Below are 21,573 nucleotides of genomic sequence, written 5' to 3' on the forward strand. Positions count from 1 at the left end.
AGGCTGCAAAGGGCACGGAGACAAGAACTGTCAGAAAACTCCACACAGGGGCTACGTGTGATCTCCCAAAGCACCAGGAACAAACTGCCGTAGAGGTGTGCTGGGCAGCACTGTCAGCTGCTACTCCCCAGATGATGAGCGCTATAAAACATCCCAGAAGATGAGAAGACAATATTAAGCCCTATCCATGTTTGTCAGGAGTATGAGACATGAAAAGTCACTGGACGTCTTCATCCAAATTTATTTATTAATAAGGTAACGACATATTCAAAATTATTACAAGCCTTTACTAATCCTCCTTCCATTACCATCTCGAGTTTGACTGACCTGTCAGACTTCTGCAGTAAATGTCAGTGTTTAGGTGCAGAATTAAAATAAAAGCTTAGAGAATAATTAGCAACAGGAAGTCACGGTATAAACACCACAGTAACAAATCAGTGTGACATCTGCTGAGGGCTCCAGGGTCACTCCCAGTCAGGCTGCTCTAGTCTCAGGCTGCAGCAAGTAACAGAGATAACTAATGCAGCTTAGGTACTTCGGTTACAAAGCAGCGAGCACAAAAGCATTGAAGATTTCGTAACTGCACAGGAACTATACAGTATTTTAACCAAACAGATTAATGTCTTAACTCATGCCTAGATACAGACTTTCTAGGCTCAAGTCCCCCTCTGGCAATGGACAACAAGCGAAATACCTAATACATTAAAAGATTTCAAAAATTTAGAGCCCCAAATATATTAAGAAACACTTCTACTGAAGCTTTAGTTAATGCAAGCCTCCTTTAGTCACTGCAATTTCAGTGCTCCTTTTCCTCAATTTTTTTTTTCTTTTTTTTAACCACAATACAAAAAAATTCCTCTGAAGGGCTTACACAGTTTTCACCACTCGGCTCCTTGCAAACTCCGTGATTGTAGCTTAGCCAAGAAAGTAAGTGGCACACAAAACAGCAATAAATTACAGCACAGCTATCCCACTTAAACTACTTTAAAAAAAATAATCATAATAATACATAGATGCACATTGTAAACAGGTGCCTTAAAAACATGCTTCTGAGCATCTGATACCAGGCTGTTTTTCCCCAGCGTGTCTGTCCTCCTGCCTGCAACGGGACACACCGGACCCAGCAGCACCAAGGAGGACATCGGTTCCTCCAGCCTCAGGTGCAAATTTCCCCATTGAACACGGGTGCTAAAGGTAGCGCTGCCCTTGGAACGGGAACAGGTCAGGCTGTTGGTGCAGGATGTCCAGTGAACTCCAACACACACAATTCTGAGTCTAACATACTTTGGAATCAAGGCAACAGGATCAAAGGCAGCCCCTCCTTTGCTTGCAAAGCCTGATCTAATACTGGTTTGTTACCCTGATTAACACTTGCACTTTTTTCCTACAACTATTTAATGCAATTGAGGGGGAAATACAACCTACTTCCGAAAGGTCTTGACCTTACATCTAATGCTCCCGAAGCGCTCCATCTAGGAGTAATCCTATGAAAAACCATCATTATAGCAATTGTCACTGAGCTCAGCTAGAAAAAGTCGTTAAGTGAATTGACGAAAAAACATGATTCAAGGTAATCATGCAGAATAAAGCAGGGGGTACTACATGGATAGCACACGCACACACGCGCGCGCACACACGTATTTACAACTGCACTATTATGGGGAATACTGTTTGTTTCAAAGAGGGGGTGAACGAGCACAACATCCTGGAGAGCAGCACGGCTCAGTCAAAGTCGCGGTTTGTAAGAACCAGGGGAGCAACCAGAGTCCACACGTACAGCACGATGCCAATCCAGCTGGAGGATATCTTCACCCAGACAGATGGCCACTTGCTGGTCATTGTTTCGTAAGAAGAATCCGGACTGTGAAAGAAGAAAAAGAAAAAAAAAAAAGATAATTTGCCATTTTTGTTTCAGTACAACATACTCGGGTAGGAACCCACTCTTCAGCACTGTTCCCACAGTAGATCGTTTTCACTTCAGCTCCACGCCTCATAGGACACCTCTACCCTTCTTCTTTCAGGCAGTTCACACCAATCTATACAAGAACACCATCCGTAAGTTGGTGTCATAGCAAGGTGGAAAGCAACAGCAGCCCCCAAAAATATTTAGTAAGAGAAGCTGTCAAGAAGCAGAAATAATTATAAGGAATCTCCAAGCAAATCTATGGAAGGGCAGGAATTGGACAGCATTTATAGATACAAACAATGCATTTCACCTTGCATAAAAAACATCAAGAATTAGTCATCTTGATGTCATACTGACCCAAGCAGGACCGCAAATCAAAACCACAGCACCACTATCTTATCTACTAAGAGTTACTTCTGAAGGGGATGCATTTCTAGTGTCACTATTTCGATACAAATTTTCCTTTAACAAATTATCACTGTAATTTATATTTTTAAATGCTGAAGAACATCTGCTCAAGCTGTTAACATAGTAACAATTCACATACAGGAGGTCTATTTTATTGTGAGGATTTTTTTCAGGGAGCAGACAACCCAATTTTCCCTTCCTCAGACCCCATCACAGAATAGCTGAGGTTGGAAGGGACCTCTGAAGGTCATCTGTCCAACCCCTCCTGCTCAAGCAGGGACACCTAAAGCCAACTAACCAGGACTATGCCGAGATGGCTTTTGAATACCTCCAAGAATGGAGACTCCACAACCTCCCTGGGCAACTTGTGTCAGTGCTTGCTCACCCTTCCAATGAAAAGGTGTTTCCTGATGACCAGAGGGAACCCCCCCATGTTTCAGTTTGTGCCCACTGCATCTGGTCCTGCTACTGGGCACCACTGAAAAACCCCTGGCTCCATCCTCTTTGCACCCTCCCTTCAGGTATTTATATACATTGATAAAATCCCCCATGAGCCTTCTCTTCTCCAGGCTGACCAGCCCCAGCTCCTTCAGTCTTTCCTCATGTAACAGATGGTCCAGACCCTTCACTGGACTCTCTCCAGTATGTCCTAGTCTCTATTGCACTGGGGAGCCCAGGACTGGACCCAACATTCCAGGTGTGGTGTTACAGAGCTGAGCAGACTGGAATAATCACCTCTCCCTCAACCTACTGATATAACATGTCCTATCTCTCTTTTTCCAGCGCTCTGTACCAGACATGGGCCTGATGTTTATTTATTTTTAGCTGTTATAGAGTTTTAGACTCTATCCTGTTGACTTCAGCAGGACCTATTTCAACAGTCCAGTAAATCACGAGAATTAGCCTAGAAAATACGACAGGCACTTGTGAACAAGGCTGGCTACTCCCATTTTCAAATACAATAAATTGAATATAGATCAAACCAAACAGTGTATACCACCCTTGAGAAGTTCCATCGGACCTACATTCCTCACAGCACACAACTTACGCCTTCTTGTCCAGCAGAAGGCAGCATCTTGTATGCTCATTATTAGCACAATATATTATCAAACATAAATACCTGTACCAGTTGGTAAGTGTCATCATAATATACAGTGAAGCCAGGAAAAGCATGAAATGAAAGAAGGAGTAGCTGTAAGTAACTCCATCCCTCTCGTTATCTATGGCTCGGTGAACATCGTCCCCATCATCAAGGGAGCCATCACTCCTGGGCATCCCATCCTCTATCAGCGTGGATTCATCGCTGGTCAGCATCAGCTTGTTAACCTGACTGTTGTTGGATGTGCGGATGCTGTATTGGACAGGGAAGGACACAGTACAGTTACCCAAATAAATGCAATTTAGTATCTGAAAATAAGAAGTAATACAAGCTAATTTGGCATTTTTTAAAGGAATCTTACCTTGAATAGAGAACACACAGCAAAAACAAAACCAGTCCTACAATTCCTTGTGCATCCCACCACTGAACTACCTGACCTTGGGTTGGAATGGTGGTGCTGTTGTAACCAATGATGCTCAGCAAGCTTGGGTTACAGCGCCTGTCTGGGGGGGAAATTACATTAGAATTTATATAAAACAGGAACGGAACAAATATTTAATAGTACATTTCCCCACTGAATACACAGTAATAGAAAGGAACTTCGTGACCGAGACAGTCTTCAAGTAAAAAAAGCTTTGAATCTAATTTTAGCCTATAGTCTTTGTAAAGCAAGCAAATGAGAGTATGTGGCATAAAAATCTGTCTCTTTGCAGAGATAAAAGGATTTTAAACTTAAGGATATGCATCAACTGCTTTACTGTTCCATCTCATATAATTAGATGCAACAGAATAAAAATGCTCTGCATACCAAGCTTTGGAAATTCTACTGCTAGAAAACAAGTCTGACAAACATATACTGTATAGATGGGGTACCAGAGTCATCTCAGAGTTGGAAAAGAATGCGACAAAGTCAGCTTCGTATTATCAACAGTTCCTAATCCACAGATAACAGATGAAACAGCTGGAAGTAGCAGACCATCTTACTTCCCCATAATTACTGTGCGGATCTTACAGTAAGCATCAGCTACCAACCTCCACACCAAGATAAAGTCAACAAAGCAGTATTTGGGTCACTTAAGCAAGCTTTGGGTCAACAGAACCCGGTTCTTATGGATGACTTAAACTACCCAGACATTATCCCACTCTACTCAGTGCTCATCAGGCCACATCTGGAATACTGTGTTCAGTTTCAGTCCCCACTAGACAAAAAGGATGTGGACAGGCTGCAGAGGGTCCAGAGAAGGGACACAAAGATGATCAAAGGCTTGGGAAGCTGCCATATGAGGAAAGGCTGAAAGAATTGGGCTTGTTCAGCCTTGAGAAAAGGCAGCTTAGGAGAAACCTTATCACCATGTTCCAGTATTTAAAGGGTGGCTACAAAGACGGAGACTGCCTTTTTACAAGGAGTCACGTGGAAAAGACAAGGGCTATTGGGTACATGTTACTTGTGGGGAGATTATGATTGGACACAAGAGGAAAATTTTTCACAATGAGGACAATGAGCCATTGGAATAATCTCCACAGGAAGTGGTGAATTCCCCATCATTGGACACGTCTAAGATTCGGCTGGACAGGGTGCTGGACCTTCTTGTCCAGACCATGCTTTTGCCGGGAAAGGTAGGACAGGATGATCCTTGAGGTCCCTTCCAACTTGGTATTCTATGAATTTACTGCTGAACGGGTTACCCAAAAACCCATATATTACTATTACACTTACCTGGTTCATTGGTCATAGCTGACCAAGTCAAATACATTGTATAAACTGTGATCACAGAAGACTGCAGCAAACCAGACCTTGGCTGAGATTCCTGTAGAAGTTGTCATGAAATAGCAAAGTTAGGCAATTAAAAGATCTCAGGCATGATTATATTACAGGTTTCTAGGACTGATAATACAGGGAAAAAAAACAAAAGATAACAGAATTAAAACTATACCTGAATCCTTGGCAGAATTGACATCACAGAAGCACCAATACACAGCAGCATATTAACACTGATGAATGTCTTGTTTTCAGAACAACCTTCTGGGTGAGTGTAATAAACATAAAACAAGACAATCGCCACTAGAGAGAGCAGATAATTGACAGCTGTAGCCGACAGCAGAGCTGTGAAAAGAGACAGTTAAACTCGTTAATAATGGAGAGTATTAAAATTGAAACAATGTTGCATGATTATCAGGTTTTGGATACTGTATACAATGACAGAATTAGAGAGCAGCTCCAGGCACTGAAATGTAAAGGAAGTAAGTTCCTCTCAATACTCTGTTAAAAAGAAAGAACACAATAAAAGGGAAGCCTGAAGCCATATTTGATTCTCCAGTGCTGAAGAGCAACCAAGAAGAGCAAGCATGACAGAATACAGTTATACTACATACACTTTGGCTAAAAGCTTAGAAAAAGAAACTGAAGGATTACTTCTCCAATAGAAAGAAAACCAAAATCTTATGTCTAAATTCTATCTTATTAAAAGCATTAAAGAGTGAAGTGGCCATTGCACGAAAACAGGCTGTGCTGTCTCTCAAAACACCTAAATTATCACATCTGAAACACTTTATTAAAATTAACGTATCGTTTCTCCAGTGATTTGACTTGTATTCTCCTTCACTATCTCAGCATATACCTTCAAAGAATGATCAACCACCAGGCAGAAATTAAAAACAATTATTTGAGATGTCTATGCTCAACACGCAGCAGAAGCAGGCTAGTTCATTTTTAATCAGCCCTAAGGTATAACAAAGCCTGTGGCTGAAAAAAACCTAAAAACCTACAGTTGCCACTGCTTTGCTCCCATAAACTGATGCCCTGCTCCCAGAGACTGGATCTTATCACTCAGAGGCTGCTGCCCACCTCCCTTATTTAACTTGCATCAAAAGGACAGCAAAACAACAGATCTGAGAAAGTTATATTTACACACAAAGCAGCCCTTCTGCGCTCTGGTAAAATGCACTACTCACTGAATAACATATTTAACATAATGTATAATGAAATTTAAAACTTGTGTGTGGTACAGTCCTTTACCTGCATACCAGCATCTTGAGTTTCCTTCCTCCATTTTTTCAACCCAAGATTCATTCCAAGAGTGGGCAAAGTCAATAAGCAGGACCAGCTGAATAAGAATAAAGCAGAATGCTCCAGCCATACCTACGTAAAACCACACTAAAAGAGAAATAAAACAAACCCAGGTCAGAACCACAGTTAATTTACAACCATGACTTACTGTTCCTAAACACAGAAAAGTGCTATTGCTACACAGCTACAATAAAAATACAAGACATCGGCATGCATTTGGCTTTATTCTAAAGCCAGTGATGATTGCACCATGATAGAGTGGAAGATAATATTCCCTTACCAGTTGTAAATGGTCCCTCCGGTATGAAGAAAGCTCCAACACTAATTGCAAGTGCTGTTGCAAATTTAAAGAACCAAAATCTAAAGAGAAATTAAAAAAAAAAAAAAAAAAAAAGTCAGGCAACTGCTGAAGTCTGATCTAATTCACAAAACCTCAAAATACACAAAATGTACATCCTTAAGAGTTGGTTTTTAATTCATTCATTCTTAACTTGCTTCTTTTGAAGTAGGATAAAAATCTTATTTTATCTGCCCAAGATTTTTATTCTCCACAAAGCTATGCTTAAATTGTGCCAGACTGACACAGTTTGACACACTTCCCAGAGATATCTCATTGATGTATCACAAATGAAACTACGGTGGAATATAACTGTGAGGGATTTAGGGGTTTTTTAAGGTTTTTAACTAGATCAGTGAGATTATTGAACTGCCCGCATATAAGAAAAATGGCGAAAAAAATATCCCTATCTGTTCTTAATATCAAAACCAAAAAAGGTAGATCTGACTGGTACCTACAGTGACAGAAAACATTACGCTAGAGTTCGCTACCAGTCTTGATTCATTTCCTACAAGACAGAGATGTACAAAAGCCTGGGTTCTTCCCACTTAACTTCAGACTCTTTAGGCCTACATCTGATACAGATTCATCACAACAACAAAAGCAAAGGATTTATCCTTCACAGAACAGACACAATCAAATTCTAAATCCCTGTTCCAGTGCAGCAAAATTGGATTTTTTTCCCCCAGTAAAAGATATGCACTCATGGACAAACAAAACAGATCAGATGTGTCCTAGAAAGCAGACTAGAAAATAGCTTCCATTGAAGATTCTCCAAACTCACCCCAAATACAGGCTGTGTACAAATATAGTCTGCATAGGGAACTTCAAATCAAAAAGTTATGCCAACAAAACTACAGGAAGGTGAAGACTCTCTTTTTCTGATCAGACTGACAGTCAGCTCCAAATATAGGGATGGTACCATCTACATGTATTTCAAAACTGAATATAGCACAAAGACACGTACCACACCCCCGCAGCCTCAAACACTTGCCCGATTTTCAAGTTTTCTGTCCCTTCCCTTTTTTTCCTGTACTTTGAACAAGTTTAATCTCTCCTTCTGGCTGTTACAATTGGGTGATGGTGATCAGAGGAATAAATTCTAATTGTGTGGAGAGGAACTACATGAGATGACAGAAGTGCAGAATCCACTGGGATACAGAAAAGTGACTAAACCCTGTTTAAAGCTGAATTAATTTAAAACATGGTGTAATACAATCCCCACTAAAACTAGTTTTCGAATCCACACGTGGAATTTTTTTTGTAAATCAATGTAATTTTCCATTGCAGAAATAAGAACAGATTCAAGTTCGTATAAAATTCACCTCTAATTCCAGACTCTTTTAACACTCTACCAATATAATATGCAAGGCAGCCAAAAACAATACTCATCTGAAATAACACCTACAGTGGCTATGCATTCTGTGCAAGCCAGCAACAATCCTGTGAATACATTATAACTGATTTTTTCTATTACTATTAACCTGAGGCAAGAAACCATTCTGACTACTGTTACAAAAGAAAAGATGGTGAACATTGGCACTGGACCACGTTATTGGCTTAACTTGCATGCAAGTACAAAAATTTTAGTACGCATACATGGGAAAACCTAATATTCTGAGTGTTTCAAGTCACTGACAGAAAGATTACATTGCAAAGAATTACTGAAGGTTACAATTTCAAAAATCAAAAGCTACCTGTAATGCACACTATTGAAGAAACTAGTTATTACAGAAGTGTTGGAAGTATCATTATTAAACATTTTACCAGTAACAGTTAACAAGTGTCATTTTTCTTTTCATCCTAGCGCTAACACTAGATTGTCTAAGAAGAGTAAACTGCTATGGGTTGCATAAATAGTACCAAAATTTGGAGAATACAACTCCACATGAGGGTATCAAGATCCCAGACACGTAAGAAGCAGTTTTAGGTAGAGACACCACATCACGTAAAAGGTGCCTTTTATTCTAAAAAATACAAGATGTTGACATAGAATGTACCTGAACCATTCTCTTCTTGCTCATAACAAGTACACTCTCCTGAACAAAGCAGGGCAGGGGGAAAGGCTGAACTGAGTTACTGCTGCTATTGCATCTTAATACTGTATCCAGCCTCATTTTCTTTAGACAGAAACAAACATAAAATAAATAAAGCAATATTCTGTTCAGTCTTAATTATCTTCTTTTTCCCTACAGAAGTAATATGATGTTTTACCTCATTTTATTCTAGAAATGTTTAATTTTATTATACTGAATATAAAAATGACTTCATTTTTATGGCTTAGCTGTTAATAGCTTCCATTAAATATAATCACCTTGAAAAAGTAGTAGTCTAAGCAATCACTGTGACCACCAAGACTAGTAGGCACCACAAATGGGTTTATGCTCTTTAGCGCCATGCCCTAGTATAAAAATCTGCATCTCCCTGGTTCAGGAAGCAACGTTACATGTAGGCTGAGCCTGGATGAAAACTACCACTTGTGTCAACCCACAAGCAGAAATTCCACTATTATCTTCCATCAATAATCCTAACTATAATGAAATACGAAAGAAGTTTATTGCAAAGCTCAGAAACTAAATACATAACTCACTCTTCTTTATGCAGAGGAGAAGACTGAAGAAGAACCAGCAGAGGGGGAAGACATGTTACGTATCTCTGTGTGTGTGTCTACTTATATATATAACTGTTATCATCTTTAAAATAAAACGGTTCAGCAAAGAGCAAGCGCTTACAAACATCAAAGTCAGGAGGAATGTAATTCCTACAGGACAGACGAGGCTTTTTAATCTATTTGATGAAAACATCTCAGTGGAATGAAACTTAGTACCATTATTTATCTCTGAATTTTGTCATCTTTGGACAAAAACAGAATCTCTAATCTTGGGGACCTCTAGACAGATTACCCACTGCCATAATTCAGGCTCTGAAAAGTGACAGCCACGTGTTTCTTTTCCTCTTATAAAAAATAATCTGCCATGTCTAAGAACTCTAGTATCTTTGAATGGCCTCTATTGCAACAACATTCCTCTAGCTATTAACAATTCTATGTTTGTGGAACAGTAAATTTCAAATTCTTTGGTTTGTGGAACCAGCATGCTCAGCCACAGGCTTTATTTTCACAGTAGCTGTATCTCACACACACCCCCCATCCACCTTGGTTCTCGTTTCTCCATCTTACCCATTGTGCACCGCTGCTCTTGGGTCATTGCTGCTTTTCACTTTGATCATCAATAAGGAGAAGAGAAGGAAGAACATGGCCATACCAAAGCACACACGGTACACGGCTTTGTAACCAACTAGTACATCACAATTCACGTGTCCATGCACACCAGGAATAGTCGTTCCCATCCCTCCATCACAAAATCCAGGAATCTGTGATAAATACAAGATACTTCAGTGATCTGTAAAAGGCCTTCTGTGAGTAAATATGCAATAGAAATTTATTAATATACAACTCATTGATATTGTAACATCATGCAACTACTAACATTGCTAGAAAATATGATACTGAAGGGCTGTTACAGTCTAACAGTTAGTTGCCTGCTTACATCTCTTTAAAACTGAAACAGCCTCCCCCCAAAAAGTAACATCACAATCAATGAGAAGTATCTGTAACTTCCATATGAAACAGCTGAGAGTATCCTTTCCACTCAGCACCAGGACACAAGTAACACCCTTTTGAAGGCAAATCGTACTCCAGAAGGCTGTAGTTTTCTTCCGCAGGTGGCTAACATGGCTCTCACTAGAGCTCTAATGAGGTTACTACACCACACTGAATTAAAGATTTACTGATGAATCATTTAGGGGGAATAAAACCAAAAGCATGCCTAACATGTTACTGTCTACCAGGAAAAAAATTAAAGACAGCAAAAAGAAGACTAACAGAACCAAAGCACATAGCAACTCAAGTTCAGTGAACCTATAAGCTCTCCTATAACTCAAATTATTGCAGTGTATTCAAATTACAGTGTAATTTTTACATACAGTATCGTATCTTCATATAACTAATAAACTGTAATATCCTATAAGCACTTCCTATTATCCTTAGTGAAAAATATGCTACTATCATTCATGAAAAATATTTTTGTTACGCATTTTCAGATTTTAAAACAGAACTTCAACTAGAACAGTACATTGAAACTAAAAGGTATCTTAGACTGTGGTTACTTTTCATTCTTTTATTACAGCAAATAAAATTAATCAAGTGCCACAAATAAACATCTCCGTAGTATATAATTTAAAGCTCAACATATATAAATTGTATTTTCTTGTTTGATACAAGATTTTATTTTTTCTGCTCCGAGCTACTAAAGAGGAGATGTGACTATTTCTAAATAGTGTTTTTCATCTATGCAGTGATTATCCCACGAGTTCTTTGCTTATTTGATATACAATCAAATTAATGGTGACTGTGAAGCACAGGTGACAGCAAAATTATGTATTTCCAAATAAAACTCATGCTTTCAAGATGTTGTTTACAATTATCTGTGACATTTGTTCTACCAAACCCATTAGCAAAGAAGTCACCTGACCTTCTTCAGCTGCTCTTCCATGCCTGGTATTAACATCACACAGGCAACGCTTACACCAAGAAGTAAAAAGAACGCATAGATCAGCCGAGTTATGGTGGAGTTGTTTCCACTGGGGCAGCACCGGCAGAGCAGGCATGGGGCACTTCCACACAAGCACGGTATCTGACAGGGAGACAAAATATCAAACAAATTCTTTAAAAAGTTTTCCACTACTAGATTTCTATGTTGAATCAGGCTGTGTAGATCATCAGAAGTTATGATGGAAAATGACTCATCCTATGCATCTCATCACTAGTGCAGACTGAGTTGCTGCAACACGCTACAGAGCCCCCTAACAATCTTGGCAGCACTTCCTAATGCACCACCGTATCGTGAAATTAGTGCTATGTCCAAAGTAATCATTTATCCATTCAGAGGAAATGTAAGATTCGGGATTATTTGTTCTCTTGAATTTTATTTCATTTCAGCTAAACGAGATGCAAGGATTGCTTTTAGTTAACAACTACATCCTCCCTTCCACAGCTGCAGAGATTAAACAATTACACCACAGAAAAAAATTTGAGTGCCACTGGGATCTAGGTACAATTTCAGGATCTGGCAGAGTAGGGCCACAACCCTCACTGGGGCCATCAACATTACTGGAGCACAAACAATAGGTAGGATAGCCTAAAGCTTAGGTTGCAAATTATTGCGTATTTAGCAACTACTCATGTATCACATAATTCTCTGTCAGCTGACAAAATTAACTTATGCAATATAAAAATTTACAAACCTCAAGAACAAAGTAAACACACACTATACGTTACCATCACTACCAAATATCAATGGCAGAAGTGGAAATTAACACTGAACACTTGTAATACTACGAGGGAAAAAATTAGGACAAAAAAATTACCTGTATTCAACTGTTAAAACAGACAATTGTGGGAAGAAGGAACAGGAGCAGAAAGTGCTATTTCATTGGGGAGGGGATTCAAAAAACAAAACAAAAACACAAGACCACCTCCTCCACACTGAACAAAAAAACACCACGAACTAACTTCATCCTGTTTCGATTTTCTGCCACTTGCTGAGTGACAATTCAGGAAGGAAAAAAAGGGCAAGATTCCACAAGTAAACACAAGCCAAAAGAGGAAAGGTACAATCAAAATGTTTGAGGGTTGGGTTTTTTTCCTATTTACAAATAAATTGTTTTGCCTAGAAGACAATATCCCAGAGAGCAGTAACAGCTAAGTTTTGTAGGCCACTTATATTTCAGCTAAAATAAAGTTACCGAGCGAGCACTGCCTTATCTGAGCTACAAGAGACTGTGCAACCTCTGACAAAAATAGTGAACAGTGGTAAAACCCAGCTTCTCCCCCAGAGAACGCGCAGGGACACCTCCGCCAAGTGACAAAAGCCACAGGTCTTAATCGCCATGTCAAAGACACCCCATCAGTCACATAAGAATACGGCCACATGACCAGTGCATGTCAATCACCTGGTACAACTGCCATGTGTCAGTCATATGACAAACAGGAATGCCAACAGTCTGACAGTACAGGGAAGGCCCCAGGGCTGGCAGGGAAGAGCAGACAGGCTGCCACAGTGTTCTCGGCAGCCTCCTGAGAAAAGGCTCAGATTATCTGTTCTTACGGGTTCAACCCGACCAACACACTGGATGCACAAACACGGTCTTTTAAATAATTTCCTTGTATTCTTTTTTGTAATTGTGTTCCTTTCCGAGGATGGAGGAGCCAAAAAATTTCACTCCACAATGCTACAGAATCATTTTTAAATTAGCAAAGTTCACCATTAAATTTGTCCTGCTAAAAAAATGAAACTAGGTAGATTTTCATTATAACTATTTCAGTATGTAAAAGACATTTTATTGCCCCTTTTTACCTCCTCCTCCACTCAGTATCATTACAGCACAGAGTATGAAGGCGTTGATTCTGAGAGAAGTTTAATCTTGATACAAGAAAGAAATTTTTTACAGTGAGAACAATCAGTCACTGGAACAACCTCCCCAAGGACACCGTAGAGCCCCCGTCACTGTAAGTTTTCAGGATGCAACTGGATCAGGTGCTAGATCATCTCATCTAGGCTCCCTTCCACGAAAGGCTGGACTAAATGATCCTTCGAGGCTGTTCTATGACTGCAACTGACTACATTAGGGGTATCTATGCTTAGTAAGCAGGAAACGTACGGCAAATACTGGCTTAGGATGCATCACAATTTTATAGCACTAATGTATTACACTATTTCCTCTACGCACACAAATAACCTTTCTAGGGAAGAATATTCCTAGTCTTTGTTCCGAAAGAACCTACTTTCTTGAACTAATTCTATCTGCATTAATATTTTTAAAGATACTGTTGAATAAAGCGTTGAATTTGGCTAAGTAGAACATAAGCCTAAGCTCATTTGCTGCAGAAAATCTGGTGCAGGAACTATCTGGTATAAAAGTCACCAGTGTCAAATTGTTTGTTAAATACCTAAGTCAGTCAAGCAGCTTCCTCTTGAGTGACTCAAGGGGAACACAGAGGAATACACATTTCTAGAGATGGGGAGGCTTGCAGTGGCTGAAACAAAGGTGACTGTCTTCCTCTCACTGGGAAACAGTGTGCCCCAAATGAGGCAATACATCTCATTGAGTGTCAGAGCTCCAACACCAGCTTTTAAAACATTTTGCCTCTTCACAGGTTGTAAGGATGAAATGTTATCATGCACATCTCTGAACAAGAGACCCATTGATACTGTTTATACAAGTTAGCCACTTCTACAAGGAACCACGTTACAGTCCAACTCCCTCTTTCTTTTAGCAAGACAGAATAAAATATGTAACACTCCAATAAAATAATATTATTGTACTATTGGCAAAAACATTTCTAACAAGTAACAGACTTCAAAAAGAACAGAGAACAAAGAACATCTGACCCAATGAATTAAGTTGATCAGCAGAGGAGACAGGGTCAGTTTGTGTCACTTCCTAAATTCAGAGCACGCCTCCTACAAAAAAAATACTAGGGCACAAACAGTAAGATACTACTACACAGATCAAAACTTAATGCAGAGATGCAGACAAAAAGTTACTCTGCAATTAGTTTTGAGCTTGCTTTCTTAAGGAAGCTTGAACAAAAGTTACTAAGTCATGACCGCATAAACCTATTGCCATCCTGTAGCATTTGGACCTACCAACCAACCCACATCCCTGCACGTGTTTGAGAAAAATAAGGAGCTCAGTGGTGTTCACTGAAGTCAAATACAAAAAGATGACCCACACACCTATTTTGGGAGCAGTCATCTGGGCAAACAAGTTAATTCATGCCTGCTAAACCAGTCAATCTCTAGGGCAGCGGAAATTGCTGGAGGAACACATAACAACATGAATATTGCAGAACAGAGAAGGAGAGAGAAAACCCCACAAAACCACTGAAAGTCAACTGCCCCTGATGCACACAGAATAAATTTTTAATATCAAACAATCTTCTTACTGGGGTAATGATTAAATTATTATATACTGGATTAAGTATTCACAAAAACACTAACACCACCACCCCACCCCACCCCGGGCCTAGTCAGGTTTTAGCTACATCATCCCCACTCATATGTTTAAAGGAACCGATTGAATCAAGAACTTTGCCTTGATAGAGAATATTAGAGTGAGGGAAGCAGCAGCTCCGCTATTTCAGAGAACAGTACGGTAGAGGCAAGATCCAGCAGAATGACAATGGCACTGCCTGACCAATCTAGGTTGTCAGGATCAGAAGACTTTTGGTGAGATGACAGTGCTCTTAAGGCCTTCACCCCATCTCCAACAGGCACATCTTTGCTCTTAAAAAATGTTAAGCTGAAACACTGCTGAATCAGCTCACAGTAGGTCAGAGCTACAACCAGCAGTAATACCACACAAAAAATCCAGAAGAAATAAAGGTACGAGGCGAGGTGAGGTACCCAGGGCAGCTCTGGGTGGCACAACACACAGCCTTGCGGAGAAGCTACACAGCTGAAAACAACGCCTGCAGCAGCATCTTCCCAGACAAAAGAGAAGTAGATTTCCTGGCCATGGCACAGTCTGCACTAGCACAAATCTTGCTGTATCTGGTTCCCCTGCTACCTCACCCTCACAGCTTGCTTCTCTTTCAGAGCCACAAATGGTGTACCGATATCTCCTCCTTAGAGACCAGATTTCTCCTACAGGAACTATGGTAGAGGCTTTAAGTGCTGTTTAGTTATGGTTTTATAAGTGGAAAGAAAATCAACACTTTAAAGCCACCAGGGGGAAGGAGGAGGGAAAAAAAACCAACAACAAACCACCACAGAGAAAATCTCCCTGATTTGTTTGAGGATTTTAAAAGAAGGGATGGGGGTATGGGAGTTAGTTACCCACAGAAAATCTGACTTAATCAAGACTAGGTGCTCATGTAAATAATCTTCTCTAAAAGATCACTGGCTGAATTTCTCTGTACAGAAACAAACAACTCAAACCCAAGAGCAAGTACACAGGGATTCTTCGTGCACTACAAACACCAGGCACTTATCAGAAAGGATGTTTATGCACTTGAAAATTCGGTACATATCAACTGAAGTACTTGAGTTAAAATTTATAGCTATACTGTTGCTTAGCATTTGACAATAACTAAAAATGCTAACATTAACTATATTCAGCTAGTAATTAAAGCCTAATGGGCTAATCCATTAAGTAGTGTTTAAAATGTTCACAAAACCAAAATGAACACTGATAGTACTTCATTAACAGGATATTATCAGTGTTCTACTTGCTTATTTATATGCGTATCAGCCTGGAAGCTTAGCTTATACAAATTTACCAATTTTAGGATCATTTCATAGAGTTTGTACAGGAGAATAAGGAGTTAAGTATCATCTTTGTAATTAAATATCAATCTGTACTAGGGGAACCAAAGTTCACATATATTAATAGCACAGAGAACAGGAGCATGAACCAATATAAGGTTTTGTTAGACCACTAAGCTGTATGAACTGTTTAAATATAGGTAATTTCATTTAATCCAAGCATAGTACAATATTTTTGGTATGGAAAATTCAGATTTTCACAATTTCACTGACATTTTTAAGCCAACTGTCTAAAAAGTCACAATCTACCTGATTGTGTCTATTTGCGTAAGGCCTGGATTTGAAGAAACATATCACCATAAGGTTAAGACAGCAATGCCTCAACTGAGGACTGCTATGCAGGATTTCTACGGACTTCTATGTTTTTATGCACAGCCCTACCAGTTTTAAAAACATCTCAGAGTATTGTTTCTCACTCAGAAAAGTCACCTGACGATGGTGACACATCACCACAGGCTACTCTTCAGTGAGAAAACAATGCCTCGATAAAACAAAGATCATACAAAGGGTGGAGCTGCTCAAGACAAAGGCGTAAGAACGACCATATAACCATTAGGATCAGGGAAACACGCGAGTTTTACTTTTCCCGAAAGAAACGCGGAACTTCATGAGCCTTCAATTAGATTTTGACTCCTTTAGAGATTTGAGAAGGGGGAACTTCACAGTAACGCCTCCCCCACAGTAACGCGGACTAAGCGGCGACCAGCAGCGCGACAGGCCGGCCTGTCTCAATAAGTACGAAGCTCCCCATCGCGCCAGCGAGGCGGCTTCGGCGGATCCCTGGGGACACCCGGAGAAGCCCGAGGGCAAAGGACGGACCCACCGCGGGGGCGCGCCCCAGGGCTCGCGTCCTCCAGCCCGGCCCCGACGGCGCCGGGGCGGCGGCCGCTCGGGGCGACGAAAGCCTGTGCGGGAGCGGGGAGGGGGCCTGCAGCCTCCCTACGCTTGAGGAGGACGGCAGGCAGCGCCGCAGACGCTCCCGCCCCGGTGAGACAAAGGCCCGGGGAGGCGACGGGCGAGGCCCGGGGAGGGAGGGGGAGGATGACGGGGGGGAAGAGCAGCACCGGCCGCCGCCTGCGGGCCTGCGACGGCTAAGAAGGGCCAGGGAACCACCGCGTACGCCCGCCCCCACCTTACCCAGCTCGCCATGGAGCAGAGGCCCAGAACACCGCCCATCTCGGCGGCGGGCTTGAGCTCCGGCTCCTCAAAGATGGAAGCGCCGCGGCCTCTCGACGAGGTTGTTTACTGCTCCCAACGGCGCTTCCGGCTGCCGTTAACGGCAGCAGCAACGTCACTTCCGGAGGGAGGTTACAGGGAGGCGGGGCGGCGGCGGAGGGGGAGCGGCCATCGCCCTCCTTTCATGCGGGTCCGGGCTGGCGTTCATTGTCCCTGGGCTTGTGACCGGAGGAGGCGCTGCCCTCCTCGGCCCGGCAGCCCCCACCCACCGCTGCGGGTGGCGTGGGTCGGCGCTGGCCTCTCCGGTCATGGCCCGCCGCACGGCTTACGGCTTCCCCCGCAATGGCGGCTCCGGCCGCCCGCGTCGCCGTCGCGTTTTGGTCACCTGCCCTGAGGCGTTGAAAGGATAAAACGTGGTTAAGAGTCGGCCCGTGCTTCTCCATCGCCTCCCCGCGCCTCCCGGGAGCAGGGTGTGCCGCGGAGCGGGAAGGAGTCGCCGGGAGCGGTAGGGCGGCCGCCCTCTTTTCCCGGCCCCGTGTCCCAACGCCTCCCGAAATGGGCGAGCGGGCTGGAGCTGGGTGGCTGCGCTCTCCCTTAGCTGAGCAATGCTAAGAGGGAGGCTTCACCCCATTAAAAAAAAAAAAAAAAAAAAACAAAAAAAACAACCATATAAAACCATAAAAATGTTTCACTACATCTATTGGCGACCACATTTCTTAGAATAACTAGTAGGAGCAGTGAGCCTGCAGGACCCTTCTGGCTGCCATGGTGGTGCTGTCAGAGGATGGATGTAGTCCAAAAAAGGGAGTCCAAAAAGAAAAAGTATTCTTCAAAAATATTGAGAAAATAATTGGACAATGAAGGAACAGGAAATGTGCGTTTCAATAATACAGACGTACTAATACCGAGGATACTGTCTCAGCTGAAAAATACAATCATTTCATTTGTCAAGTGTGTTTTAATATCCAAAAGTAGGCACTTCAGAAGGATAACTAACTAAATTGAATGTTTAAATAAAGTTCTTAGCGGTATGAGGCAGAACATTTCATATGGAGTAAACAATATGTAATTGCATTTTTACAACTAAACATTTTTGACTCACAAGTTTATCTTCTTCCTAATACATGCAGTGATGATGGTACTACATACCGAGCTACTGCTCGGGTTTGGCTTTTCTACAGATGTTGCTAGATATCATACCTCTTTTCAAAATCAAACATGAAAAGAAAAAGCTGAGAAGGAACATTTGCAGGCTGAAGGTTTAAGGCTGCAATTGTCCAGTGACGAAAAGGGGAATGGGAATAATTAACAAAATGGTTATAGCTATTAGTTTGAAAGGTACAAATTAGTGGACACTGAATGATTTTATTTTAATAAATTGCAGCATGAATTATTACTCACTAAATACTTAAAAAAGCTTTTGAAAGTCTCTCTAAGAGTGAAAATGTTGGTAAAGTGGTGGTGCTTGAGAGTGGGAGATGGGATCGACAGTTAGCTAGGGTAAATAATAGCTAAATAATCTCTTTGCCAGTGGCCACCAGGTCTATTGCCGGTACGCACCTCTTGGCCCTGCACTGAGGCAGCAGTCGAGGTGTGGGTGAGCTCTCATCTGAGCCTGAGCCTGCACCATCTTCCCCACAAGAGTCACTCTGGTGTAATGGGACCTTCCTCCACGTTAGGCAGGGTATTGGAAGTGGATTTGCAGTTGTGGCAAGGAGGAGAAAAGGCACAGGGAGAAGGAGGCAGCGAGTGCTGCTCTCTCTCCTGCTCCCTATCACTGGGGCTGGTGGTGAAGGAGGATTTGGTATCTATGTCTCTTCAGAAGGGCAATGGGAGGGCAGGGGGTGGGGAAAAATGTTGGAGTTCCTTTAGTTTGGCCAGCAGATCCACAACAGTAATTCTTAACAAGCACTTTTGTTTGTGCACTAATTTGAGCCCATAGAGTGTGCTGTGTTCGTCTTCTGTGTAACGCCATCGTGATAGGTCCTGCAGGCTCAATGTCAGCTCACGGCTAACACCGTGGCTGGCTTCATGTGATGAATTCACAATCTCTCAAACCAGGATTCCATTCCCTTTCCTTTGGAAGCCCTTACCTTCTTCCAAAGATGAGTTTTCATTAAGTACTGATTTTTTCTGCTTCAGTTTTCCTGCAATCTTCACAGTGCACACTTTTTCCATAAAAAAACCTCTGATAGCCAAGGCAGACTATTTCTGTCCAGACCAACCTGATCTCTTTTCCTTCGAAGTATTAAATCACATCATTGTTCTCCGATTCTTTCATTCTCTCCGCTGTCTTCTTTGGAGCATCAACTGTGGAAAGATACTGAAGCATTACATACACTTCACTGAACCAAGACCTCCTCCTCCTTCATCACACGGCTTTTCTAAGAAATCACAAGAAAGGAACTATCTGCTACAGGAATTTGTCTTCTGAAGTTTTATTTCATTTTCAAGTCATACAGCTTGCCTGACAGCTTTAAATCGTATTGTGAAATCTTGGTTGTGCAGAAGCTAGCAGTTTCTCAAAATTGTTCTTTGTGAATTTGGAGGTCTATTTTGGCTGTTCATACGCTACTATGGAAATGCTTAGGACTTTTCTTGCCTTCAGCCGTGACAGTAAATACTTTCCTTTTTACTGGAATTTCTTTTAACTATTTGCTGTCAATCTACTTGCCACTAGAAGAGCCTCTTGCAGCGTTGCTAGGTTTGAGTCCTTTATTTTCATGGCAGTGCTCCAGTTTTATTCAGTTTGAAGGGAGGTGGAATCCTTCATGCCCAGATAGGTATCTGTCTCCGATGGCTTCTTGAGTTTGTGTGGATATGAAAATCACACTTGTCCATTATTTGAGTAGCTGTCTGAATTCGTTTTAGAAAATAACAGGACCCAAGTAGCTGAAGTAACTTTTTGGTTTTTTCTCCTTTGTGTTAGGGAGCTTCTTGCTAAAAACTGCCTTTTTGTCAGATGCATAGTGGAAAATGAGGCTTTCTTCAGACTAGAGACCACCTCTCAGTTCTGTGGTCTGCACAAGCAACTTCCATCAGCTCCTTCAGTGGACACCAGGTCTGCAGAGAGCCCAGAGCTGCATTGTTGGGGATCCCAAACACAGCTTCACACACCTTCACCTGCAGCAGAAACACCCTGGTGACCATTTTGTCTCTTGCGTTTGTGTCCTCAGACCACTGAGAGGAAGGGCAAGCTAGATAGAACAAGATACACTAAACAGGCAAGGCTTTTCCAAATCCAGACTTTTCTGTTAGTGGTTCAACACACTGGTAAACAGCGAGAGGGAGAGAATCCTGAAATGGCTCTGGACAAGAGGTGGACAAGTTGCCTGCCTGCTTGATGCTGAGGGAGGCCGCACTTCTTGCCATGAATTCTTGCCCTCAGTGACTGAGTTACCATTCATTGCATTTGTTGTTTGAAGGATTGAAGGAACCAGCAAGTAGAAGGCAAGAAACACAATGCACAGAACATACTGCCAGGCATACACGGAATAAACTGTAAGGCTTTCAGAAAGCGCCAAGAGTACGGACTGTGACCATGTGTGCCATATGTGCACCATGAGCCCAGCAGCTCTCCATACAGTTAGGCAGTGTCCATGTATGTGTTAGGAACGTGCACTGTGTAAGCAGAAGTTAAAACATTTTGTGAAAAGTGTTGAATCTGATGTGTTTTCTGTCCTCTTTCAGTTGTATAGAAGCCATGAGCATGTTTCTCCAGGACCTAGGGCATTGCTTACTGAAGCATCCAGCACTATGGTACAGCAGCATCAGTCTTTTCACCATGTATAGACTACCCTACATCCACAATTTTCAGAAAAAGTACTTCCAGGCCTTCCCAGACAAGATTTCTAAGCGCACACATGAAAAAGAGAACACGTGTAAGGTAATAAAAAGCAAATAAAAGGTCGGTGCAATGGGGGCTCTCTCATCTTTGTGCGACAATGCCAAAAATCATGCCAAGCACCTGCGTAAAATTTGGAGGAGGCAAAATGTTCAGCCTTCAAAACTGAAGGAGAAAAGTGAGGAAGGCTTTTGTTCTCTCGACTTGGATATGGAGAGACATCTGAAGATCGTCTCCCCCAGAGGGCAGTGCAACTTAAAGAATGGAAATGTCTCCCTGGTGCCGTTTAAATGGAACTCGGCAATTTGAAGATGTGTTTTTTATCTCAACAATGTTAACAGAAAAAA

The 21,573-nt window shown here is 41.7% G+C and overlaps 1 protein-coding gene across 1 annotated transcript; it reads right to left on the bottom strand.

Moving 5' to 3' along the window:
* Window positions 1-231: 231 nt before the first annotated feature.
* On the bottom strand, window positions 232-17,465 carry SERINC1 (serine incorporator 1). Its single transcript, XM_074150322.1, has 10 exons — window positions 17,344-17,465; window positions 11,350-11,511; window positions 9,996-10,189; window positions 6,761-6,840; window positions 6,430-6,567; window positions 5,348-5,517; window positions 5,131-5,221; window positions 3,775-3,916; window positions 3,435-3,665; window positions 232-1,861 (listed from the first exon to the last, which is right to left on the bottom strand). Exons 1-10 carry the CDS (start codon window positions 17,380-17,382, stop codon window positions 1,723-1,725), a joined length of 1,386 nt encoding a protein of 461 aa, XP_074006423.1. The 5' UTR covers window positions 17,383-17,465; the 3' UTR covers window positions 232-1,722.
* Between the last annotated feature and the right edge of the window lie 4,108 nt (window positions 17,466-21,573).

The sequence above is a fragment of the Numenius arquata genome, chromosome 7, assembly GCF_964106895.1.
Source record: "Numenius arquata chromosome 7, bNumArq3.hap1.1, whole genome shotgun sequence".
NCBI lineage: Eukaryota > Metazoa > Chordata > Aves > Charadriiformes > Scolopacidae > Numenius > Numenius arquata.

Bases quoted from the DNA above. Each gene is read 5' to 3' on its own strand.
- SERINC1 (XM_074150322.1), bottom strand. From the start codon at position 17,382: ATGGGCGGTGTTCTGGGCCTCTGCTCCATGGCGAGCTGG. The intron at 5,518-6,429 runs GTAAAGGACTGT...CTCTTTTCACAG, and splicing joins CTCAAGATGCTGGTATGCAG to CTCTGCTGTCGGCTACAGCT. The intron at 5,222-5,347 runs GTATAGTTTTAA...CAACTTCTACAG, and splicing joins CAATTCTGCCAAGGATTCAG to GAATCTCAGCCAAGGTCTGG.